Raw genomic sequence first — 25,814 nt, 5'->3', positions numbered from 1 at the left:
TCCAGGAACTTAGCATCCTGGAGGCTAAGGGGGAGGGTTTGGTCTGTCCTAGAGTCCCTTTCTGACAAATGCTGAGTCAGATGCCTACATGTCTTTTCTGCAACCTGTTATGGCTGCTAAAGCAGGGGGCTGGGTGAGGGTCTGGTCCCTTCAAAATCTCTCCTTGTTTGAGGCCAGCCTGGTCTACATATTGAATTCCAGCCCAGCCAAGGATACATAGTGAGACCCTGTCTCAAAAAGAAAGGGCCTGGTGGTGATAGCACACAACTTTGATCCCAGTACTTGAGAGGCAGAGACAGGTGATCCCCGTGAGTTCAAGGCCAGCCTGGACTACATAGTGAGTTCCAGGACAGCCAGGGCTACACACCATGAAACCCTATCTGGAAAAACTAAAGAAAAGAAAGAAAGGACAAGGGAGGGAGGGAGGAAAGGAGGGAGGGAGAAAGAAAGGAAGAAAGGAAGGAAGGAAGGAAGGAAGGAAGGAAGGAAATAGGGGCTGGAGAGAAGGCTCAGGTTAAGAGCCCTTACTGATTTTCCAGAAGACCCAAGTTTAGCTCCCAGCACTCCATGTTGCACTGCCTGTTAATGGAGCTCCAGGGGATTCAATGCCCTCTTCTGGCCACCTCCAGCAATTGCACTCAGATGCACACAATGCCCCCCCGACACACACAGAAATAAAAAGGAAAGAAACTGAGTGCATCTTGGTTGATTTTATTTGAAGCTGACCATCAATAGACAGGGCATGTCTGCTGTGTTTGTGTGCGAAGGGTGTCTGCAAACTTTTCTGGCACACAGTGAATACCCAATAACTACTGCTGGTTAGTGTGCAGTTGTGGCCACTGCTGACAGTCTGGCTTCAAATGCGCCTGTAATGCACTCTGATAATGAATTCCTTTGCTCTAATGGTTTGCTCATGTTAACTTCTTTTTTTTTTTTTTTAAGATTTTATTTATTTATTTTGTATACAGTCTTTTGCTTACATGCCAGCAGAGGGCACCAGATCTCATTCAAGGTGGTTGTGAGCCACCATGTGGTTGCTAGGAATTGAACTCAGGGCCTCTGGAAGACCAGTCAGTGCTCTTAACCGCTGAGCCATCTCTCCAGCCCCCCATGTTAACTTCTCCACACAGGCCTTTTCAGTCCTTTTGCTCACAAACTCCATTATCTGAAGCCTGAAACCAAATATGGATCCTCTCTGTGCCAGAGCCCAAGACAGAGGAGGAGCTTGAGAACCAATTGTAAAGACAAGCACGTGCAGTCTTCCAGTGTCCCCTCGGGTTGATGAGCTGCTGTTTGGGTGTGAACTGTCTGAAGCCTGTGTGAGAGTCTGGGTGCGGATGCCTAAACATATGTGTGTGTGTGTGTCTAGATGTCTAAAACACACACACACACACACACACACACACACACACACACACACACACGGGGCGGGGGAGGGGTCTGTAATGGTAAGGCTGTCTCACTCCTGATCAGAGTGACAGGGGAAGTGGAAGGCATCTAAAACAAGAAGCTAGGCCAGGGGGTGCATCCCTTCGGTGCCCCCTAATCTAAACAGGCCTGCCTTGGCCTCTCTCTTTGTCTTGGCCCAGGGGGAGGACCTGCCTGTGTTCTTCTGCCAGCCCTGAAGCTTTCCTCTCTGGTTTCCCAGCTGTCCCCTCAAAGCAGCCCTTATTGTCAAGCTCTACCTCAGGTCAGAGCCTGAGTCTCCTCCTCCCAGCAAGACACAAGAGCTTCCTTAAAGGTCCAAGTACCCATTCACTGTGCCAACACCTGCCTCCCCACTCTGGCCCCTTCCCAGCCTAAGCCTCACAAGCGGGTTACTGAGCTCAGGGCCAAGGAATCTTGCCTGAAAGTAGTGGTGGGAAGGAAATGTTTGTATGATTGGCTGAGCCCAAGCCACGCCCCTAGCCCTTTCCCCCTTTTCCCCCCTCCCCTCCTCCCCTCCGGTAAGGGTGTGTTGAGGGAAACCGGGATCGGCCAAGGGCCAGCATGAGCCAGAGGGAGGGAAGTCTGGGTAAGGGGCTGAGTGACTGCATCCTGGGTCCCTGATAGGAACAGGAGTGAGTGGGGTCGAAAGCTGGGATTTGGATCTCTGTCAACACCATCCCAACCCCGAGTCTGGGAGGGGAAGAACCTGGAGGGGGGGGGTCGGGGGCGGGAGGAAACGCCGGTGTCAGGTAACCAGCGGGTGAGTTGGGACAAAGGGCAGGCGCAAGGGTTTAAAAGGAGGCCTGGACTTGATGCTTCAGTGGCTTGGGTTCAGTGGTTAGAGCACCGAATATATGGGTGAGTACACCCTGAAGAAGGGCTGGGGTCGGGCTGGGGCAGGATAACATTGCCTCTCAGAGTATTAGCAAAGAACCAAAGCTGAGGACTGGAGGGAGAGGCCGAGTTAAGGAATCTTTGGTATACGAAGGAGCTATGACTGACAAGAGGCTAAATACAGGCTTCTAAGACCTTGGCTGGAGGTGGGAAACTCAGACGGAAAGCGTTGTCGAGTTGGGACTACATTCCCCAGCATGCATTGGAATGCTTGCAGTGTGCATCTTGGGAAATGTAGTCGTCTTCCTTTGGCACCACCCTCTGGTTTGTGCCAGGGCAGGCCAGCCTGCCCTTGAAACGTTGATGCTGTTGAGCCTAGCATCTCACCTAGAAGCATGAGGAAGGGAATAGGTCTTCGGTTTCTCTGTCTGTAGAACAGGCCTGGAAAGCACGTTCCAACGTGAACTTTTGTGCTTCCGTGAGGCTGACTGAATTCAACCAACGGTTGGAGAAATCCAAAGATAATGTGACTTCGTCCTTAAAGGGTCTTTCTTAGGATAGCATTGGTGGTATAGGGTGAGCATAGCTGCCTTCTAAGGAGTCTTCACGTGGATAAAAGAAGCTACCTTGGGAGTGAACAAGAAGCTGATTTGAGGGTAGTAAGAAATCTGAAGGCAGCCCCTATGGAGGCAGTATTGAATTTGATCTTAATAGGATTTCAACAGTGATTTGGGGACAGGAGAGACATTTTGTATTGAGAAACTGCTTGGCGCCTGGTTTTCCCTCCACTTCCTAACTTGAATGTTAGCATCCAGAGCAGAACCTCTGGGTTCAGGAAGAGCCAGCCTAAGAAAGATGGCTAAGTAGTGGTTTGGGTTGCCCTCATAACCCCTCACTCCCCCTCTTTCCCACCAGAAGACCCCCAGGCTGACTCCTCAATCTCATTCCTTCCCCATTTGGAGGCCAAGATCCGCCAGACACACAACCTTGCACGCCTCCTGACCAAATATGCAGAGCAGCTGCTGGAGGAGTATGTGAGTAGGGTAGGGTTGGGGGTGTGGAATTGGAGAAGCACACATCACAGATGTCTTCACCCATTTCTTCCACCTTGTCTCCAGCAGTGAAAATCAGTTTCTAAGGGGAACGCTAACTTTCTTCTGGCCACACAGTAAAGTGGAGGACCCTGTCAGTGGCCAGCTTGGAGGCGCCATTCTCGGTGCTGGAAAGCAGAGCCAGTCTGAGGAAACACTGGGACCGCTAGGAGTCAGGAAACCTAGATTTGGGCTCGGTGTGATCTTCAGGTCTTCAGGTCTTTGGGCTGTACAGTTAAACAGCTGATAATATGAACTGTGACCACTTGCACATGGACATTTAGAGAAGCCAAGAAGGGGTTTCAATTAGGGGCTAAAAATCTACCCATGAGGGGACTTTTACAGAGCAAAGAGACATGCCAGCAGTCCTGTCCTGGCCGCATAAAAAGACTCCTCCTGATTACCAAGGTGTAGTAGGGAAAGGCTGGTGTTTTGATTCGGACAGACTGTAGAGTTGCTAACTTATGACCTTGGGATGTAATAATGATGTTTAAAAGGAATGTAACAAATAATGGTAACAGTGACAGTCAGGTGATACAGCCATCTGTGTAGACAGACCAACATTGGTCCAGATCCCAGCTCTGCTGCTTCCCGGGAGAGTGACATGCTGCCAATCATTGCTTATATTCAGCCCATTCTTAAAAATCATATTCATTTATTTTGTGTACATGAGTGACTGAGCACCCAAGTGCTATGGTGTGTATGTATCTGAAAGTCAGAAGACAACTGAGGGACTTGGTTCTCTCTTTTACCATGTGGATCCCGGGATCAGACTCAGCTTGTCAGGCTGGCACTGTCACAATGGGCCACAGTTCTATTTACAAAGCCATCCTCATCCTTATCATCCCCATTTTTAGGAAAATACTGTATCCAAAGTAGCAACCACAAGGCCTGTGCCAAAGGCAAGATATTTGCAAAGGATACATATTATTGTTAGAGCATTTGACAAATTATGAATCACCTTTGTCTTTCATGTATTCTTTCATTTGGTGTTTATCGAGAAGGAGAGGAGGAGGTGAATCTGACCGGCCCCTGCATTGTTTCTGTGACCTTGACAGAAAGACAGAACAGGGAACATTCCTTACTTTCACACACGAGAAGGCTGAAGCCAAAAGAAGGGAATGATTGCCGGGCGTTGGTGGTGAACGCCATTAATCCCAGCACTCGGGAGACAGAGGCAGGCAGATATCTGTTCGAGACCAGCCTAGTCTACAAGAGCTAGTTCCAGGACAGCCTCCAAAGCCACAGAGAAACACCCTGTCTCGAACCCCGCCCCCCCCCAAAAGAAGGGAATGATCTTGCAAGAAGTCACAGCTAGTAAGTAGAAGACAGGAATTAAACCTGGCTCTGGGTCTGAAGATGTGGTTTAGCTGGTAAAGGGGCTACCCAGGCAATTTGGTGACCAGAGTTTGATCTCCAGGACCAACATAAAGGTGGAAGAAAACTGGCTCCATGAAGTTGTCCTTGATTGTCACATGTGCAAGGTGGCACCATCCTCCCCCCCCCCCCCGCCCCTGCCTCACATCATACACACACACTTTAAAAAATAGTAGGGCACACACTAGTGCTTGGAAAGGCAGGGGCAGGCAGATCTCTGTGAATTTGAGGCCAGCCTGGTCTACAGAGTGAGTATCAGGCCAGCAAAAGCTATAGTGAGACCCTGTCTCAAACAAGTAAAGCCAGTGTGGTGGCTCATGCCTTTAATCCCAGCACTCAGGAAATAGAGGCAGGCAGATCTCGGTGAGTTTGAGGCCAGCCTGGTCTACAGAGTGAGTTCCAGGATACTACATAGTAAGTAAGACCCATCTCAAAAATAACTGCCCCCAAAGTAATTTAAAAATAACTAATATTTATTTAGCTCTTCCTGAGTTCTAGCACTTGTCCATCGGACTCTGCATACTCCCAACTACCTCATGAAACTGATACTCGTATTAGCTGTTAGAGAAACAGAGACAGTGGTGTGTAAACCCTGTGTAATTTTTTGGTTTAGTCTCAAACACAATAGGGTCTGTCATTTGCAAGATGAGGAAACTAAGGCCCCAGGAGAAGGAAGGAGGGCTGTTAAGAGAGGTCGAGCTCCCATTAAGGTCCTAGGAGCCCGGCTGACCCGTGGCCATATCTCCACAGGTGCAGCAGCAGGGAGATCCCTTTGGGATGCCGGGCTTCTCACCACCGCGACTGTCACTAGCCGGCCTGAGTGGCCCATCCCCGAGCCACGCGGGGCTACCGCTGTCGGAGCGTTTGCGTCTGGACGCGGCAGCATTGGGTGCGCTCCCCGCACTGTTGGATGCTGTGCGCCGCCACCAAGCGGAGCTGAACCCCCGCTCCCCGCGCCTGCAGCGGAGCCTGGAGGAGGCGGCCCGACAGGCTAGGGCCCTGGGAGCCGCGGTGGAGACGGTGCTGGCCGCTCTGGGCTCAGCAGCCCGCGGGCCCGGCCCGGAGCACTCCGCCACCACCGCCCTTTCCACCGCCAACAGCGCTGCGAGCATCTTCTCAGCCAAGGTGCTGGGGCTCCAGGTGTGCGGTCTCTATGGCGAGTGGGTGAACCGCACAGAGGGCGACCTGAGCCAGCTGGTACATGGGGGCGTCGCCTGAGAGTCGGTACTAAGTCCTGGCTCTTGCAAGCTCACTCTGTCCCACCTCTTTGGCTTCCAATCCTGTCTCTCCATCTGTGTCAGTGTGTTCTTGGACTGTCCCTGTCGTTCTGCAGTGTGTGGTCACATTCTCTTTGGATCTTGTCTCCTCAGGGAGCTTCGCGTGCCTACCAGTTTCTCATTTTTTTTCTTTTTCTTCTGTCTTGAATTCTTTTGTCTCCGACAGGTTTCAGTTTCTTATTCCTTGTCTCTTGTTCTTTGTTTGTTTTCTTGTTTGTTTTTGAGACAGGGTCTCACTCTGTAGCCCTGGATGGCCTGGAGCTCGATATGTAGACCAGGTTGGCCTCGAACTCACAGAGATCCACCTGCCTCTGACTCCCAGTTTCCTCATCTGTCTCCCCATTGTCCATATGACCATGGAGATGACACTTTCTCTTCCTTCAGTTCCTTTGTCCCTTCCTGACCAGAAAAGTGCCTGCTGGTTCTGTGGTGGCAAGGCTTTCCCATCATCAGGACCATCTCCCGTATGTACTCTCTCCTCCTGCCAGTTCCTTTGGAACCCCATCCTTCCCCTTCGATATCCTTCCCCTTTCTTACCTCCCTACCCTGTTCCCAGTGGCCCCCAGCTCTAGCCTGGAGAGAGAAAGGCAGAAAAACATCTTAAGAGAGTTTTATTTGAGAATAAATTAATTTTGTAAATAAATGTTTAACAATAAAACCACAGTGTAATGAAACACAGTTGTTGCATATGGGGAGATTTAAGAAGAATAGGATCTTTAGGGTACAGGAGGTACCCCCATACACACACCTGTTGACCCATAAAGGCACAGTACAAATAAATTCTTGAAGGGCCCAGGCTAGGGATAACACTTGTCAGTCCTGAACACAAAGTGGATCTCCTGGTATCCTTGGCAGGAAATAGATGAGACATGAGTCCTAGTGGTTGTGATCATTAGGCTTCTGTCCACTGGGGAGCTCAATAGAAACCGTCAATGGAGAGGTAGACTGAGGAGAAGAACCCCAGCAAAAAGAGGCCTGTGTTCAGAAAGTCTATGTCTTCACCTAAGAATTGAGGTAGACAAAGACAGCCCCTGGACTTCCTCAAATACAGGAAGAGGAAAGTCAGGATAAGTCCAGGAGGGAGACCAGCTGTCCTCTCCCTGGGGTGGGAAGTGAAACCTCTTCAGAAGGGCTCTTCTTTCTAACCAGGAAGTAGGAATATCAACACATCACCAGCTTGTTGGTCCATCAGTTGGATTCCCGAGTCCTGCTCAGATCTGGAAGGAGTCTCTAGGATGTGGCAGGAAGGCCCGGGCAATGAGTGGAGTCTTGGCTTCCAGGAAATAGTCCCAAATGCTTGGCACAGGGGTCCTGACTGCTAAGCGAGATGTGATGTGTTCTGCATCTCAGAAGGAAGGCAGGAATGAGTTCTCTGAAACAAACACCCTGGGACAGAAGGCCGTCCTTCTATGCTGGGTACTTGGCCTTGAGTAGAGCCAAGTCCCTCACAGCCCGGTCCGTCCAGTGACCATATTCCCGGGTCACTATGTAGCCTCGACATTTCCTCTCAAAGGCTGAGGCTCCAAAAGGGACAAGGCCCAGAGTGTCCTCTTCTGGGGGTATGGGCAGCCCCAGAGCAGTCATGATAGCAGCCATGTTGCCCAATAGGCCTTGGGCCCTGAGTCTTGCCGCTCCTAGCTGGGCCAGCAGAACAGGACTGCCAGGATTCAGATCACTCTGGTCATCGCCCACAAGCTGGAGGTGCTGGGTCAAGGCCAGGAAGGCTCCCTGGGCTCGCCTTAGCCTCTCTGCATCGTCCATCGCATGCCAGGTCTTGAAGGAGACTGCAGCAGGAGGCAGGCTGCTGAGCTGAAGTTCAGGGGCTGCAAAGCCAGGGTCACTGAAAGGGCTACCCTGGTACTGGAGCTGAATGAATGACAGACAAATAGAAGTAAAGTGACTGAAGGAGTCTCTGGGCGCACATCTTCCTTCTGAGACTAGCATTTTCTCAGAGGAAGCCACCATTCACCACCCTTTGGGAGCTGCAGGGATAAACAAGAAAGCTACGGGCTCCATTTTGTCCTCTGTGTGTCAGTTGTACCTCACTGAATTGCAAGAATCCATAGCTTTACATGGTAGTGTTGTACAATGATAGGAAATAATACACATAAAAATGAACACAGCATCTGACATGCAAGGTGAGAACCACTATCTACTAATATATGAATATCAGAGAGCTGTATGACTGTATGTTCAGTCCAAGTACATTATTGGAATGTAACAGCTGGGCTGGAGAAATGGCTCAAAGGATTAGAGCACTGGCTGCTCTTCCAGAGGTCCAGAGTTCAATTCCTAGCAACCACATGGTGGCTCACAACCATCGGTAATGAGATCTGGTGCCCTCTCTGGCCTATAGGAGGTATACATGTAGGCAGAACACTGTATACATAATAAATAAATCTAAAAAAAAGAAAAAGAAAAAGAAATGTAACAGCTGATGTTTCTCTTTATTTTTTTTAAAACAGGGTCTCACTGTGTATCCCTCACTGTCAATCTCTCTGTAGGCTGGCCTCAAACTCATAGAGATCTGCTTGCCTCTTTTCCCTTGTTGCTGGTATTAAAGGTGTGAGCCCTCATGCCCAACCTAGAGCCTAGATTTTATAATCACACTGGTGTAATGCGGTGGAAGAGTTCTAAACTCCAGGGTCTCAGGACCAGGCAGTTATGTGATGCAGGAAGGGACAGGGCTAAGATGAGGTCAAGTGTTTGCCCTGCTACTGAGAATGGAAACCAGCACCACATGGGTCAAGCAAACAAACATCTAAGACTCAGAAAGCAAGCTGGCAGGTCTGCCTCTAGACAGTAAGTGTGGGGGTGGGCGGTTCTACAATGGAGTTCCACAGACCTGGCTCCAGACACTGGCATTGCACTCACTAGCTCAGTGCCCGAAGGCAAATTACCTACCTCTCTACAACTCCATTTTCTCACCTGTAAAAAGGATTCTAGTCCCACCTCCCAGAGAAGCATGAGGTGATTCCAGAAAAAATGACTGCCGAAAGTGACAACACGCGTGAATGTGTCTCTGGCTAAGAGCCGCTGCACCCTCATGCTCACAGAGGGGTCTCCTGGACCTGCTGTGCTTGCCCTGTCCAGGCCAACACTTCCTCCCCCAGATCCCTGGATTTGCCCAGAGTCACTCACGTATGTCTGCAGCAGCGTTGATGTGTTCTTTTGCATGTAGAGGGCCAGGCTATAGGCTTGACTGATGGGCTCCGACGGAGAGATAGGGGCCGCGGGACTGAGGGGTGGCAGCAGGCTCAGGAAGCAGAGGGGAGCTGGTCCAGGATATAAGAGGGTCAGCGTTAAGTCCTTGCTCTCTTCATTCATTCCAACAGTGCCTTTGAAGAAGATGGCCTTTGGGGCCTGTGATGTCTATTCAAGTCAAAGCAAAATTACCTGCTTGGCAGACTGTTTCATGCCCAGAAACTCCCTTTGAGACAAGGTCTCACTGTGTAGCCTTGGCTGTCCTGGAGCTTTCTATGTAGACTAGGCTGGCCTCAAAGTCACAGAGATCCACCTGCCTCTGCCTCCTGAGTCCTGGGATTACAGGCGTGCACCACCTTATGCAATTCTGGGAGTGTTTTTGTTTGAATACTCATTAGAAATGTTCCCTTTATGAAAACCCATCCAGCTGTGCTAGGCTACCCACAAGTATAATGTGTACCTTTCAGTGTATTTGTTACTTTCAATAAAAAAAAAAAAATTGAAACAGTCCGGAGAGATGGTTCATCGGTTAAGAGCACTGGATGCTCTTCCAAAAGACCCAGGTTCAATTCCCAGCACCCACATGGTGGCTCACAACTTTCCGTAACTCCAGTTCCAGGGGATCCAGTGCCCTCTTTTGGCCTCCTCAGGCACTAAAAACAATGAAATTAAAAACAACAGCAACAACAAACTTTGAAAAAAATCAAAAGATGTACCCAGAATCTAATCACTTCTCACCACCTGTAGCACTTCTGGTTAAGCCCTGTCACCTCCCTCTGCTTTGGTTTCTGTTCCCACCTGGTAGACATCTTATATAGTCTCTCCTGTCCAAGTACATCCCTCTACTGTTCAAACATCACCATGGATGCCTCATTCAGTGTAGCCAGAAGTCCCCAAGTGGGGACTGCAATTTTCTGTTCCCTCAGTATCTTCTCTCTTTATGTTCTGCCCACATTCCTCCCTCAGGACCTCACCCCTGCTGTGCCCCACAGGAACCCAAAAAACATTTCCAAGGCTGTTTCCTTCCTGTTCTTCAGGCCTCACTCAGCTCAAGAAATCCTGGCCCTCATATCAGAAGTCCGGCTCAGTGGGTAAAAGCACCTTCCAATCGAGGCTGACAAGCTGAGTTCTGATCTTCAGAATCCACAGTGGAAAGGAGAGAACCAAGCCCTGAAAGTCCTCCTCTGGCCTTTTCATATCTGCACACACATCACACACACGACTCACACCACAACAGTGATAAGTACAATATTAGAAGACAATGTCCCTCTGATGATTTATTGTCTTTAGAGACATGTTGCCTACAATTACTTATGTATTTACTAGCTTGCTGCTATCTTTCCCTAATGTTGCCCCCTGGAAAGAGAACTCTTACCTGGTTCATTGATGCCGCCATACATTAAGTATTTTTTGAGTGAATGTAACAATAAATGGTCTTATTTCCAGGTTGTCTCTCTCCATTGAGCTATATAATCAGTATTTATTTATTTAATATCTTGGCTAGCAGACAAAGAAAAGGGTTTCATTGTAACACATTGCACACACACACACACACACACACCATGGTTTCTCTGTGGCTTTTGTAAACCAGGCTGGCCTAGAACTCACAGAGATCTGCCTGCCTCTGCTTCCCGAGTGCTGGGATTAAAGGCGTGCGCCACCAACGCCCGGCTTAGTTTAATTTTTCTATAGCTGAATAAAATGTCATTGTGTGTAAGTGCCACACTGTCTTTTTGCCATTCATCTGTTGATGGATACCTAAGCTGGTTCCAGGTCCTGGCTATTGTGGCTAGTCCTGCAGTATGGACTATGTGCAATATCTCTGTGGTATTCCAGCCTTCTTGGGTTTTTGTTTGTTTTTTTGGGGGGTGTTTGTTTTGAGACAGGGTCTCCAGCCATGCAGCACTACACCTAGTTCATGCTGTGTCGGAGATAACCCCAAAGCTACAGGCATGCAACGCAAGTATTCTCCCAGCTGAACTCAGCAGCCCAGGCCCCAGCATACTTTTTTTTTTTTTTTTTTTTTTTGGCTTTTAGAGACAGGGTTTCTCTGTGGCTTTGGAGGCTGTCCTGGAACTAGCTCTTGTAGACCAGACTGGTCTCAAACTCACAGAGATCCACCTGCCTCTGCCTCTGGGATTAAAGGTGTGCGCCTCCACCACCAGGCCCCCAGCACATTTTTCATGTTTTGTTATTCAGTTAGCATCTCACTAAATACATGCTCAGGCTGGCCCTGAGCTTTCTTTCCACCCTCCCGCTTCAGAAGTATCTGTGCTGATTGCTTTCCATTTGAATACTTGCTGACAAATTGTCCTCTCAAATCCCTGATGCAGCTTATGCCCCCAGCAGTAGTGTGAGGCTTATTCACCTGGGTAGGGGGAAGCTAAGTGCAGATGGTCCCCTTAGTTCCTTTATATCCCTAAATTTAGAACCAATTGAGAGAACTGAAGGTAAGCAGGGCGTGGTGTATACTTTTAACCCCAGCACTCAGAAAGCCAAAGGGGACAGATCTCTGAGCTCTAGATCAGCCTGGTCTAGTGAGTGAAACCTGTCTCATTTAAAAAAAGCAAGCTGGGTGGTGGTGGAATCCCAGCACTCAGGAGGCAGAGGCAGGCGGATCTCTGTGAGTTCGAGGCCAGCCTGGTCTACAGAGAGAGTTCCAGGACAGCCAGGGCTGTTACACAGTAAGACCTTGTCTCAAAAAACCATAATAAACAAGCAAGAAAGAAGACTGATAGAAGAGATACTTTAGTCATTCATTCAACAAGTTTGAGTGAGCTCTTCTCTCTCATGTGCCATTATAATTTACTACTTTGTAGCCAGGGTCTTATTATGTAGCCTAGGATGGAATTTGCTATGTACTCCAAGCTAGCCGCAAACTCACTATCCTCCAGCCTCAGCCCCCCAAGTGCTGGGATTACAGGCATGTACCACCATCCCCTTTTGTTGCTTGCATCACAAATCTGACAAGGTAATCACCATCACACTGTAGATGCTGTCAGTTCCCTTCTGTCTATCTAAAATCTCTGAACAATATAGTTAGCCCTCTCTATCTGTGTTCATGCAACTGCAGATGGAAAATTACGTTTGCACTGAGCATACAAAGACAACATACCAACTACTTAGACAGTATTGCCATTTTGTCAACTGTTATAATAATTTAGAGGGGGATATAAAGTATACAGAAAGATGTCCATAGGTTATATGCAAATATCACATTTTATATAAGGGACTGAAGCATCATTGGAGTTTGGTCTTCACTGAGGAAGTCCTGGAATCCTGTACCAGCACATAGTGGGGCGTCAATAAGTACTCCTTGAATGGATGGTCAGTACATCCTTCTATGTGTAAGGATGTGCAGGTTCCCAGCAGCTGCACGGGGTACTGAGACTGAGCAACGGGAGGCAGCTTGCAGAATCTACTTCCATCCTGGTTTCTGGGCCCTGGTGCCCTGTACCCTCTCTCACTCACCCAGCAGGTAGTACATGCTCCCTCCTTGGTTCCTTCCTCTGCAGTCTCTGGGTCTTTCCAGGTCACCTGTCCTCCTGTCCCTTGGGTCTCTTTATACCTGGGACTAAGCCCTAGAGCCGCCCAAGAGGGAGGGGTGCTACTCCCTAGGTAGAGAGTGAGACAGACCCAGCCAGGGAACAGGATAGAGAGTTTTGAGAGAGACCAAGATGAGGGCATATATTCCAGGCCAACCAGAAGCCCCAGGGCAAGGAATAGTCAGTGAAGGGGATACTAAGGTGACAACCTAGACCCCTACAGCCCCCAAACTTGACCTTAAACCCTGGTGGTTGAAGGGGGGACAAGGGCGGGGAAAGGATTATGGGGGACAAAGGGGCAGCCCTGCTCCCTGCTGCTCTGCACGTCTTGGGATCCAATTTCCCAGGAGGAGGCCGCCCCTGCTCCGCCCATAGGGACCCAGGCACTGGGACCTGGCTTTCAAGGAGTTTGGAAAAGGAACAGAAGGAGTGGTTTGGGAACCCCATGACCCACACCCAGGTGTGACCCCTGAATACAGGAACATGCCCTGTGCTGGCAATTTCACATGTTCATTTGTTCAAGTACTCATGGACTGAGCGCTGGCCCGTAAGTGCTTGGTACAGGACATGGAACGATAGGCAAAAATCCCTGCCCACATATCTATATGCACATATCATATCAGGCTTTCACATATCGCATATCCAGAGTCCTAGACAGATAAGAACTCATCTGTACAGATGCACACAGATACACAAAGACACCCCAAACCCCTGGAGTCCCAGCTGGAGCACCTACAAAGTGCAAATGTGCACTTAGAGATGGCCACACCTCTCACATGCAGCTGTCTGGGGTCCTCACCTCTTAGGAGCTCCTGTCCCTTTGCCCAGGTACAGTGTACTCGGACACATGTACAGGTGGCCTCATGTGTATTCTCCTGAGACCCTTTTCCTCCTTGGACAGTGGGGGGAGGCAGAAAAGCTACTTCTGGCTCCTCCTCAGAGCTTTGGGAACCTGCCCACCGTGGGATGATGCAGTTTTCATTCTGTCAGAGTGTCAGCCAGATGCTCATTCGTTCTCCCTTTAGGGTAGGAGATGTTCACCCCACATCTCCTGGTAGAGGGTAATGTGGACAGGAAGTCAAATTCATTCACAACAGACACAGTACAGCACCTACTGTATCGCCCTGGGGTGAACGAGAGCTACCCCAGATGGAGAGGATCAGTAATTAACACAATGTTTCAGACTGGTAGGATAGCACATATTTATAATCCCAGGACTGAGGAAGGTAAGGCAGGGAGAAATCTTGATCTCTGAGGACATCCTGAGCTACATAATGGGACCCTGTCTCAAAAGGAAATTGAGTAAAATAAAACAAGGTTTCCTCAGATGACAAGTGACTGAGAAGGCAAAAGGGTTCAGAGTCATTAGTTGGTGTGGGGAGTGAAGCAAAATCAGCTAAGGAGCCCGAGATCCAGAAAGGGGGGAGTTGCTTACCTGGGATCACACAGGGCAAATCCTAGACCCTGTCCCCAGCATAGGGACAGGAGTGGGTATCCCAGTTCTGAACAGTAGACTCAAATAGGAAGGAAGTTGAGGATACAGACAGTTCTGAGTAGGGGGTTTCTGAACAGGATGGGGGCTGCCACATTGGCAAGTAGGGCCAGTGATAGGTAGGCGATGATGTCAGGGGATTAGGGAAGGCCCATTGAGTGGGTGCACTGAGGCGTGGGCCAGGGCCAGGGCCAGGGCAGTGGAATAGAGAGAGGAGGGGGAGGGGAACAGATACACGATCTGTACTACTCACAGGTGAAGGTGTACGTGGCCCTCACCCAGGAGGGAAGGCCAGCCCCCTCCAGTCTTGTTACTGCCTGCCCCCATCAAAGGTTTCATTTTCCCCTTAGGGCTGGAGGGTTTAACTCCCACCCCAGGGCCAGGTCTTTTTGTCTAAAGTGACCCTCTTGGTGTTGGGGAGATCAGCAGCTCTGCTACCTTGTCATACCCTGCCCTATGGAGCTGCCTGTCTCTATTGCAGTTCTGGTCTCTCTAGAAGCCAATCCCTTAAGGATCCTAGCAGTTTAGGAGTCACTAAGTATGAAAATCTTGCCTGTGTTCATCACTGGCTTGAGGAAGATAATCTGTCTGAGATTTGGTCTTTCCTTCCTTCCTCGTTTATGATATTAAGAACAGAACTCGTGCCGGGTTTGGTGGCCCACACCTTTAATCCTAGCGCTAGGACGGCAGAGGCAGAAGGACCTTTGTGAGTTAGAGGGCAGCCTGGTCTTGATAGTGAGTTCCAGGTGAAGCATAGAAAGACACTGACTCAAACACCAAAAGAGAAAAAAAGAATTGAACCCAGGCCCTTTCTATGCTAGCCAAATGTTCTTTCACAAGTTACAGTCCCGGCACTCCACTTTGTTTTGTTTTTAAAGATTCATTTTTATTGTTTGTGTACATGTACTTAAACATGTGTACACATGGGCGCAGGTGCCTGTGGAGGCCAGAAGATGGTGTTAAGTACTCCAGCAGCTAGAGTTGCAGGTGGTTGTGAGCTTCTTTTAACCTGGCTCTTTTTTTTAAGACAGGGACTCACTCATTCTATAGCTTAGAGCAGTCTCTAATTCAACAGTTCTCTGCCATAGCCTCTCCAGTGCTGGGATTACACACGTGTGGTTTATGCAGCACTGTGGATTGAACCCAGGACTTTTTGAATACTAGATGAACACTCTACCAACTGTGTGACATCGCAGCATCTCATGAAAGTTGTCCTCTGACTTCCACTTGCATGTGCCTGTGAGCATAGATCAATCTCTCTCTCTCTCTCTCTCTCCTCTCTCTCTCTCTCTCTCTCTCTCTCTCTCTCTCTCTCTCTCTCTCTCTCTCTCTCTCTCTCTCTCTCTCTCTCACACACACACACACACACACACACACAGAATTTTTTCCTGGCGGTTATGTGTGGCCATGGCTGTCCTGGAACTTGCTCTGTGGACCAGGCTGACCTCGAACTCCAGAGATCCTCCTGTCTCTGTCTCCCAAGTGCTGGAATTAAAGGTGTGTGCCACCATAATCTAGCTATTTGACTATTCTTTGATGTGGGCGTCGGCTGGGACTCTACATATACCAGGTGAAGCTGAAGTTGGCATTGTGCATCTCCTCTTTGGAGAGCAGCTCGTACAACTCGCCCGGGAGAGGCAGCACCCAGCGCACGGTGCGGAACACAGTCTCGTCCATCTTCCAATCAGGCGCATCCTTCATGTTGATGGATGGCCTCCTCCAGGTCCTTCCGAGGTATCTGCAGGGTCCTTCCGCCCTTCTCTGCCTGGAAAAGCGGAATGAGAGTGATCCGGGTCTCCAAATCCTCAACCTGCATGTGCCTGTGCAGGTGCCGGGGACGGTTCCACTTCATAATTTTCCAAAGCCCCAAAGCCTACAGCGAGCGAGCGAGCACGTTGTAGCCCAACAGTCCCCAGCGGGGACAGGCTGGACAGGTTCTGCTTGTAGTCGATGGGGCCGGTTGCCACCTAGTGGAGGCAAGTCCTGCTTCACCTTTGACACTGCCATACTTACCACATTAAACTTGTTTTAAAAAAGATTTTATTTATTATGTATACAACATTCTGCTTCCATGTATATCTGCACACCAGAAGAGGGCACCAGATCTCATAACGGATGGTTGGGAGCCACCATGTGGTTGCTGGGAATTGAACTCAGGACCTCTGGAAAAGCAGTCAGTGCTCTTAACCTCTGAGTCATCTCTCCAGCCCCCCACATTAAACTTTTTAAATCGATAATCTCCAATTGCATCCATTTTCCTTCAAACAACACAATTTCATCCTTCTTTATGGCTGAATAAAATTCCATCTCACATGCCAGTGTGGTGGTGGTGATGGTAGTGGTGGTGGCACACACCTTTAATGCCAGCACTTGGGAGGCAGAGACAGGAGGATCTCTGGAGTTCGAGGTCAACCTGGTCCACAGAGCAAGTTCCAGGCAGGGACAGGCTCCAAAGCTACACAGAGAAACCCTGTCTCAAAACAAAATCTCTCTCTCTCTCTCTCTCTCTCTCTCTCTCTCTCTCTCACACACACACACACACACACACTATATATATAGTTCTTTGTTGGCAGTCACCTAAATTGATTCCATGGCATCAATGAGGAGATATCTCTCATGTTGAAAGACCATGCAGGCTGGGCCCAGTGTCCCTTTTTTTCAGGAGGCTGTTGTTTTGAAACAGGATCTCACTGTGTAGTTTTGGCTCCTGAAACTCACTATGTAGGCCAGGTTAGCCTGGAACTCACAAGAGCTGCCTGCCTCTGCCACTTAAGTACTGGGGCTAAGGAAAAGTGCCACTACACCTGGCCCTAGCCTTGTTTGTTTGTTTGTTTTAAAATGTATTTGCTTTTATTTTATAAGTGTTTGCGTTCATGTATGTATGTATGTATGTATGTATGTATGCATGCATGCACACCATGTGTGTGCCTGGGTATCATGGAGGCCAGAAAAGAATGTCAAATTCCCTGGAACTGAAATTGCAGACAGTTGTTAAGTCAACATGTGAGTGCTGGGAACTAACCCAGGTCCTCCACAGGAGCAGCCAGTGCTCTTGACCATCAAACATCTCTAGCCCCTTAAGTTATCTTTTTTTTTTTTTTAATTTTTGAGACATGGTTTCTCTGTGTATCTTTGGAGCCTGTCCTGGCACTCCCTCTGTAGATCAAGCTGGCCCCAGTGATGAAGACTTAATGTCCCAGCATGCCTTACTTCTGAGTCTAATCCCTGTCCCAATCACATATAGTCACTCAGTCCCCAAGACACCAAAGCCCAATCCTAGCATCATTCAGAAACCGCATCATGGGGTCCAATATCCATCCCCATTCTGTTCCTGACTGTAACTCTTTGTTCCCGCCTAAAATGGCAGCAGAGTGACAGGCCATAAAAAAATGCAAGGATATTGGTGGCTGATGACATACTACAGTTCAGGGGACAACAAGGATCTTTTTGTGTCCTACTACCCTGTGGCATTCTCTCCCTGCCTCCCAGTGCCCCCAGGACAGTGTCTCCATCCTTTAGCCTGGCTTTCAAGACCTTCTGGAGAAAGTGGGGATTCAGTTACCAGCACCCACATGGTGGCTCACAACTCTGTGTAGCTCCAGCTCCAGCACATGCCATACCCTCTTCCGATCTCCAAGGGCATTGGGCACACACATGGTACACAGGCATACATGTAGGCAAAATATTCATACTCATAAAATAAATAAATCTTTCAAAATAAACTTTAAAAAACTTGAGCAGGGTAGTATGTTTCTTGTTCAGATAGGTAATTGAGGCACAGCAAGGTGAAGCAATTAGTTCCGTGTCACACAGCTGACACTTCCGCACTTGTCTTTAATCCCAGCATTGGGGTGGCAGAGACAGGGTTCTTTGAGTTTGAGGACAGCCTGGAAAACGTAGATTTAAAAATATGGGTTAATTAAGTTCTAAGAAGAGCTAGTTGGGAAGAGCCTAAGCTAAGGTCAAGCTTTCATAATTAATAACAAGTTTCAGTGTCATCATTTGCAGGCTGGTGGTCCAAAGATAGTCTGACAAGAAAGCTTGCTACACTGGAGGGCTTGAGAGACGGTTCAGTGGGAAAGAACACTAACTATTCTTACAGAAGACCAGATTCAGTTCCCAGCACCCACATCAGGTGATCACCGCATAATCCAGTTCCATGGGATCTGTTGCTCTCTGCCCTCCATGCACATATGCAAGCACATAAATTCACACCAACACACACACAGATACAGAAACACAACATTTTCTTCTTAAAATAGGACTGTAGGTGCAGTTTAGAGGTAAAACATTTGCCTAGCATGTATGAAGCCCCAAATTCAATCCCAGTGAACACACACACACACACACACACACACACACAGAGAGAGAGAGAGAGAGAGAGAGAGAATACAGTGTGGTATCTATGAACACAAGCACAAGGTGTAGCCAGAGATAGGTTTATAATGGAAGTTTATTAGGGAAAAATACTCACTCAAGGACGGACCCAGAAATATTTCTCAGTCCGCTCAGCCTAGCAAGAGAACTTCGTGCTTCTCTCTGCCTCTTAAACCCTTGTTAGGTACCTGTGACCACGCCCACTTTCAGCGGTACCTGTGACCAGGGTTACTCCCTACAGTGTGGCTTTGTGACAATTTTTTTTTTTTTTTTCCGACAGGGTTTCTCTGTGTAATAGCCCCTGGAAGTCCTGGAACTCACTTTGTAGACCAGGTTGGCCTGCCACTCAGAGATCCCCCTGCCTCTGCCTCCCAAGTGCTCGGATTAAAGACGTGCGCCCCCACTGTCCGGCTGTGAGGAATTCTTGCTTAGTTTGTTTGATGACCTATTGTGACCTTAACATCAAACAAACAAAACAAACACTAAATTAGGAAATGTAGTTTGATGTATATTTCTTTCTTTGTGTTTTTTTTTTTGTTGTTGTTGTTGTTGTTGTTCTGTTTTGGTTTTTCGAGACAGGGTTTCTCTGTGTAGCTTTGGAGACTATCCTGGCACTCGCTCTGGAGACCAGGCTGGCCTCGAACTCACAGAGATCCACCTGCCTCTGTCTCCCGAGTGCTGGGATTAAAGGCGTGCACCACCAACGCCTGGCTCTTGATGTATATTTCAATTGAGAAAAGATAATTATAGTTACAAAAACATGAAGTGAGAAAGAGGAAGAAAGAGAAAAAGGGAAAGAATGAGGGAATTGGGGCTGGGAGGCGGCCAGACACAGGAAACCCTGATCTCTGAATCCTGCTAAACTAACGCAAATGAAATGCCAGTCATTCTAGTCAAAGGCAAAGCCTTAGGTGGCAGCAAGCAGCAAATCCGAGTTCTCAGAGGGTCCCCAGTTTCTGTGAGGCATGGCCCTGGGATGGAGGCGTGCATGGAGGATGCAGTGTTAAAATAGGAGGCCTTTGACCTGTAGATCCTAGAATATGCAGAAAGCTAATACCAAACCCTCATCCCAGACAGAAAGCAGTCAAAGGCTTTCTTCCCAGTCTGGAAGAGAGCAGGAGCAGGAAGCTTGACATGGAAGACAAATCTAGTGCCTGCTTGCTTAATCTGGTGGTAGTGATCTTTCACCAACCAATGTCACACATGAAGGCTTCCCAGGGAGCTATTTTAAATGTATCATTGTGGGGTATGGTGTGGGGATATATCATTTATGATACATTGAAACTTGCCTGAGAATTCAGAAAGCAGTCAGCTGCAAGCTATGGAGATCAGGCAATGGTGGTACACACTTTTAATCCCAGGACTCAGGATTAAGAGATAGACAGATTTCTGTTAGTTCAAGGCTGCCATGGCCTACACAAGAGTGAAGAGTAACAGAACTCCTGCCTTTGATCTGAGTACTTGAGATCACACACCTTTAATCCCAGGATTCATGATCTTCAGATTGAAGCTTGAACCCCAATGTCAGTCTCTGGGTCTTTTATTTATCATGCAACATGAGAGCGCATGCTTGGTGGGTACATGTGCATATCGTGGTATGGGCTTATCAAGATCAGAAGACAACTTTGCAGAGTGAGTTCTCGTCCACCTTTATGTGGGTTCTGGATATTGAACTCGAGTTGTGAGGCAGGCAGAGCAAGCACTGTTACCTGCTGTGCCATCTTGTTGTTCCCCAATGCTTTCACGTGATTTGTTTCTTTTCTTCTTTCTTTCCTTTTATTTTATTTTTGTTTTTCAAGACAGGGTTTATCTGTGCAGCCTTGCCTGTTCTGGAACTCATTTACCTGCCTGCAAGTATGGGGTTTAAAGGCGTGTGGCACCACACCTGACTTTTTTCTTTCATGGAGATGGGTATATATATATATATACCCATATATATATATATATATATATATATTTATATTTTTTTTTGTTTGTTTGTTTTTGTTTTCCGAGACAGGGTTTCTCTGTGGCTTTGGAGGCTGTCCTGGAACTAGCTCTTGTAGACCAGGCTGGTCTCGAACTCACAGAGATCTGCCTGCCTCTGCCTCCCGAGTGCTGGGATTAAAGGTGTGCACCACCAACACCCAGCTGGGAGTCTCCTATATTTTAGGCTTGCTTCAGATTCATTATATAGTTTAAGATGACTTTGATCTTCTGATTTTCCTGCCTCCACTTACCAAGTACCAGGATGACAGGTGAGTGCCACCATTTACCAAGTGCCGGGATGGTGGGTGAGAGCCACCATGCCAGATTTTCTATAGTGCTGAGGGTCAAACCAGGATTTCATGTGTGCTTGATAGCATTTTATCAGCTGGGCTACTTCCCAAGCCCCGATTCTGTAAGTACATACGTGTGTGTGTGTGTGTGTGTGTGTGTGTGTTTGTGTGTGTGTGTGTGATATCTGTTGTCTCTCTTTGTTTTTGAGGACATGGTCTAACTGTGCAGCTCAGGCTGGCCTTTACCTGTTTTCCCCCGATACTTGTAGGGGATTTTCTGTATATTTGATTACTTCGGTACAGTTTTTGTTGTTTGTCTTTTTGAAATGAATGATGGAAGGCCATCGACATTGTTCTGTACATTATTTTTTCACTTAACCTTTTTGCTCAAAATCATCCCATGCTAGTTTGCCAACTGTAATTATTGTCACTTTTACAGAAAAGTAGACAGGAGCTGGGAAGTAGCTTAGTGATAGGATGACTCCTTATCTCCTTGGGTTTGATCTCCAGAATGATGAAAAGGTTTTAGAAAAGGGCTCCGGGGATTGCTCCTTGGTGGAGAGCTTGTGTGACACATGTGAAGGAGCTCTGGGTTTCATTCCCAGGACTGGAAAAAAACATGGTACCACATGCCTGCATTGCCAGCTTTCAGGAGGCTGAGGCAGCATCATGCCTTTGAAGCCAGTCTGGGCTTCATTGTGAGACTCTGTCTCAAAGAAAAGAGTGCGAGAGGGATTAGATGCTCCACAGGCCACACAGAATCGGGAGACACATACTTGTAATCCCACCGACTGCCCAAGAACACACATTTCCTATTGTAGTGATAAAACACTGTGGCCAATACACCTTACAAAAGGAAGTGTTTTGTAGGCTTATGGTTTCAGAGGGCTAGAGTCCATGGTGGCTGAGCCAAGGCAGAGCAGCAGGAGAGCTCACCTCTTGATCCCTAAGAGGGAGGCTAAGAGAACACACTGGGAATGGTGGGAGTGCCATCTACACATCTCCTCCCCAGGGATTCACCTCCACCCACAAGCACACATTCCAAGGCTGGGACCATTCTCACTGAACTCAAACCACTGGGCTATTAGAATAGGTTCCAGGCCAGGTTCTAGGCAAATTAACGACTTTCTCATTCATGGGTTTTGTTGTGTTTTTTCTTTATTTTGTTTATTTATTTATTTTCAGATGGGGTCTTTGTAGTGTTACTCAGGTTGGTTTTAAATTCTTGGGCTCAGGGAATGCTTCCACCTCAGCCACCTTGATTCAATTCATAGGTTTGTTGTTTTTATTTTTATTTATTTATTTATTTTTTGGTGGTGGTGGGGGCAGCGTTCCAGACAGGGTTTCTCTGTGTAACAGTCCAGCCCTGGCTGTCCTGGAACTTGCTTTGTAGACCAGGCTGGCTTTGAACTCTCTGAGATTCGCCTGCCTCTACCTCCCAAGTGCTGGGATTAAAGGTGTGTGGCGCCACTTACGTCTGTTTTTTTGTTGTTTTTTTTTTTAAGATTTATTTATCATGCGGGTGTTGGTGGCACACACCTTTAATCTCAGCACTTGGGAGGCAGAGGCAGAGGCCAGCCTGGTCTACAGAGTAAGTGCCATGATAGACTCCAAAGCTACACAGAGAAACCCTGTCATGAAAAAACAAAACAAAAAGATTTAAAAAAAGATTTATTTATTTATTATACATACAGTGTTCTGCCTGCATGTCTGCCTGCACACCAGAAGAGGGCACCAGATCTAATTATAGATGTTTGTGATACACCGTGTGGGTGCAGGGATTTGAACTCAGGACCTCTGGAAGAACAGCCAGTGCTCTTAACCTCTGAGTCATCTCTTCTTACCTCTTAACTATACAACTAGTATCTGTGGGTGGCAAAATTTTCACTAATGAAGTGAAATGTTTTCTTTTTTTCTTTTTTTTTTTCCCTTCTCAGTGGTGGGGTGGAGTTCAGGGTTTTGTGTGTGGTAGTCCAGCACTCTCCCAGTGCTAAGGGCGAGCCACACGGAGGTTTCCTGTGTTTTCTTATGGAATCTCCTATCTGCCTGAAGGTTAGGGTGCAGAAACACTGCTCAGCAAAGCTGGGTGTGTGTAAATATACCTTTAAATTCCAGCACTCAGGAGGAAGAGGCCAGCCTGGTCTACATGGCAAGTTCTAGGTCACCTCGAGCTATACACCGAGACTCTGCCAAAAAGAAAGAAAGAAAAGAAAAAAAGAAAGGAAAGAATGAAGAAAGAGAAAAAAAAAAGAGAGAGGGATGGAAGGGCCCTTGGTCCTCAATAACTTTGGAGTCTGTCCTAAAACTTGCTCTGTGGGCCAGGCTGGCTTTGAACTCACAGAGATCCACCTGTCTCTGTCTCCAGAATTCTGGGGATTAAAGGTGTGCGCCACCACCCAGCTTAGTCCGTAATAATGTTCTAGTTGTCAGAGCTAATAGAATGAGGCCTACAATGCTTACATGTAAAGACTGTGGAGAATGAGGGTGAATATAGTGCTTTTTGTTTTTGAAACCTAAATTCTGGTATTTGAGATCTACCTTTCTTCTTCCCTCCCTCCCTCTCTCCTTCCCTCTTTCTTTCTTTCTTTCTTTCTTCCCCCTCCCCCCTCTTTTTCTTTCTTTCCTCCTGCATCTCTGGGGTGCTATGTGCATGTCCATATAGGTGCCCTTAGACTAGAAGTGTCAGATCCACTGGAGATGAATTATAGGCAGTTAGAGCTGCCTTATGGCTGAACTCCCATCTTCCCCAAGAGCAACAAATGCTTTTAATTGCTGAGTCATCTCTACAGCTTCCTCAAAAGAGGAAGCCAGTATTTGGCTCCAGCTGTTTCTTTATCAAACAATACAAATTAATTCAGAATTCTAGGCTTTGGAACTTTTGAAGAAAAGTTGGAAGTCTATTTGCATGAGAATTTTGCTGCAGTTATGTCAAATGCACGTACCTGGGTTCTATCAGTCTAGGATGTTACAGTAGTTCTGAACTTGGGCTCTGGACTTGAGTTTGAATTCCAACTTTTTTTTTTTAATTATTTAATTGTTTATTGTGTATACAGTATTCTGTCTGCATGTATGCTTGCAGGCCAGAAGAGGACAGGACACCAGATCTCTTTACAGATGGTTGTGAGCCACCATGTGGTTGCTGGGAATTGAACTCAAGACCTCTGAAAGGACAGCCAGAGCTCTTAACCTCTGAGCCATCTCTCCTGCCCAAATTCCAATTCTCTCACTTCTCTCTCTCTCTCTCTCTCTCTCTCTCTCTCTCTCTCTCTCTCTTTTGGGGGGGTTTCGAGACAGGGTTTCTCTGTATTGCTTTGGGGCCTATCCTGGAACTTGCTCTGTAGACCAGGCTGGCCTGGAACTCACAAAAATCTGCCTACCTCTGCCACCCTCTGCCTGGGATTAAAGGCATGTGCCACCACCACCCAGCAAATTCCAACTCTTGTTATTTATCTCTGGCATATAGTTGAGTGTAAGAAATATCAAAGGTGAGAATTCTCTATCAACTACTATAAAACTTGTGTTTAGGACAAGGAATTAAAATATTTTCAGTTTCTCACTCCATGTAAGACTTTTATGCAAATTGTTTTTACTCTTCTCTGCCCTGTAAAACCTTTGTTTACACAAAGGCCTACTACTCTAGTCTAGGAATTTGATGGCCTGGAGCAGTGACCAGTGCTTTGAGCGGTGACTCCTTCCCCCACCTCCTTCATTTCCTGTGCACCAATTCTTTTCAGACTAGCCAACTGAACAAGATTGTGAAGCTGAGCAGGGCGTTGGTGGCTCACACCAGTTCCAGAACTGGCTCCAAAGCTACAGAGAAACCCTGTCTCGAAAAACAAAAACAAAACCAACCAACCAAACAAGAGACTGTGAGGCTGGACCCAGATACAGTCACCATATGCACTAGAATAAAACTAAAACCTTTCTTTGTGGGTTTGTTCTTTCAAGTCCTACTAGCCCCCCCCCCACCCTTGGAGACAGGGTTTCTCTGTATCTCTGGTTGTCCTGGAACTTGTTCTGTAGACCAGGCTGGCCTCGAACTCAGAGATCCATCTACCTCTACCTCCCGAGTACTGGGATTAAAGACCTGCACTGTTGTAGAATATTGTTTTAAGATGTGTTACATTTCTTTATGCTATGGAACATTGCAAAGACATGTTGCATCCTTTTATGTTGCATTTGTTTAACTATGTGAAGCTGTGTTACTTTGTCTAAAACACCTGATTAGTCTAATAAAGAACTGAATGGCCAATAGCAAGGCAGGAGAAAGGATAGGCGGGGCTGGCAGGCAGAGAATAAATAGGAGGAGAAAAGGGGAGATAAAGGAAGCAGGGATCAAGGAGCAAGAAAACAAGAAGAGGAGGACACTAAGGGCCAGCCACGGAGTAAGAGTGAAAGTCAGGTATACAGAAATAGAGAAAGATGGGCCTGGAGAGATGGCTCCACTCTTCCAGAGGTCCTGGTTCAATTCCCAGCAATCACATGGTGGCTCACAACCATCTATAATGGAATCTGATGCCCTCTTCTGGCATAAACTCATACATTCAGATAGAGTACTTATACATAAAGTAAACAAATCTTTAAAAACAAAAACCAATAGAAAAAGAAAAAGATAAAAGCTCAGAGGCAAAAGGTACACTGGGATAATTTAAGAAAAGCTAGGTAGAAACAACCCAAGGTAAAGCCAGGCATATAAGAGCAATAAGACTCTGTATGTAGCAAGGCGTCAGTGGTGCACGCCTTTAATCCCAGCACTCGGGAGGCAGAGGCAGGTGGATCTCTGTGGGTTTGAGGCCAGCCTGGTCTACAGAGCAAGTGCCAGAATAGGCTCCAAAGCTACACAGAGAAACTCTGTCTGGAAAAACTTTAAAAAAAAAAAAAAAGACTATTTATTTGGGAGCTGGGTGGCAGGCCCCCCAAGGAGTAAAGAG

General features: G+C 47.5%; 2 protein-coding genes and 1 pseudogene across 4 annotated transcripts; 1 reads left to right on the top strand and 2 right to left on the bottom strand.

Moving 5' to 3' along the window:
- The first annotated feature begins 1,935 nt into the window (after window positions 1–1,935).
- Window positions 1,936–7,178, top strand: LOC100774620 (cardiotrophin-1). Of its 3 annotated transcripts, none has more exons than XM_027404536.2 (3): window positions 1,936–2,014; window positions 3,178–3,296; window positions 5,481–7,178. In XM_027404536.2, exons 1-3 carry the CDS (start codon window positions 1,990–1,992, stop codon window positions 5,946–5,948), a joined length of 612 nt encoding a protein of 203 aa, XP_027260337.1. In that variant the 5' UTR covers window positions 1,936–1,989; the 3' UTR covers window positions 5,949–7,178. The 3 variants fall into 3 exon arrangements, with proteins under 3 accessions (XP_027260337.1, XP_027260340.1, XP_027260339.1); XM_027404539.2 differs by lacking the exon at window positions 1,936–2,014 and adding an exon at window positions 2,100–2,286 and having other exon boundaries at window positions 3,181–3,296; XM_027404538.2 differs by lacking the exon at window positions 1,936–2,014 and adding an exon at window positions 2,104–2,286 and having other exon boundaries at window positions 5,481–7,177.
- Window positions 7,179–7,414: 236 nt separating this feature from the next.
- Window positions 7,415–10,611, bottom strand: LOC100753155 (cardiotrophin-2). Its single transcript, XM_027404543.2, has 3 exons — window positions 10,587–10,611; window positions 9,149–9,282; window positions 7,415–7,873 (listed from the first exon to the last, which is right to left on the bottom strand). Exons 1-3 carry the CDS (start codon window positions 10,609–10,611, stop codon window positions 7,415–7,417), a joined length of 618 nt encoding a protein of 205 aa, XP_027260344.2.
- Window positions 10,612–15,805: 5,194 nt separating this feature from the next.
- Window positions 15,806–16,255, bottom strand: LOC100752855 (annotated as a pseudogene).
- Between the last annotated feature and the right edge of the window lie 9,559 nt (window positions 16,256–25,814).

This window comes from Cricetulus griseus, chromosome 3 (genome assembly GCF_003668045.3).
Source record: "Cricetulus griseus strain 17A/GY chromosome 3, alternate assembly CriGri-PICRH-1.0, whole genome shotgun sequence".
NCBI classification, from domain to species: Eukaryota; Metazoa; Chordata; class Mammalia; order Rodentia; family Cricetidae; genus Cricetulus; species Cricetulus griseus.
Note: the sequence above shows the minus strand (reverse complement) of the source record. Positions and strands in the feature narration are given on the sequence as shown.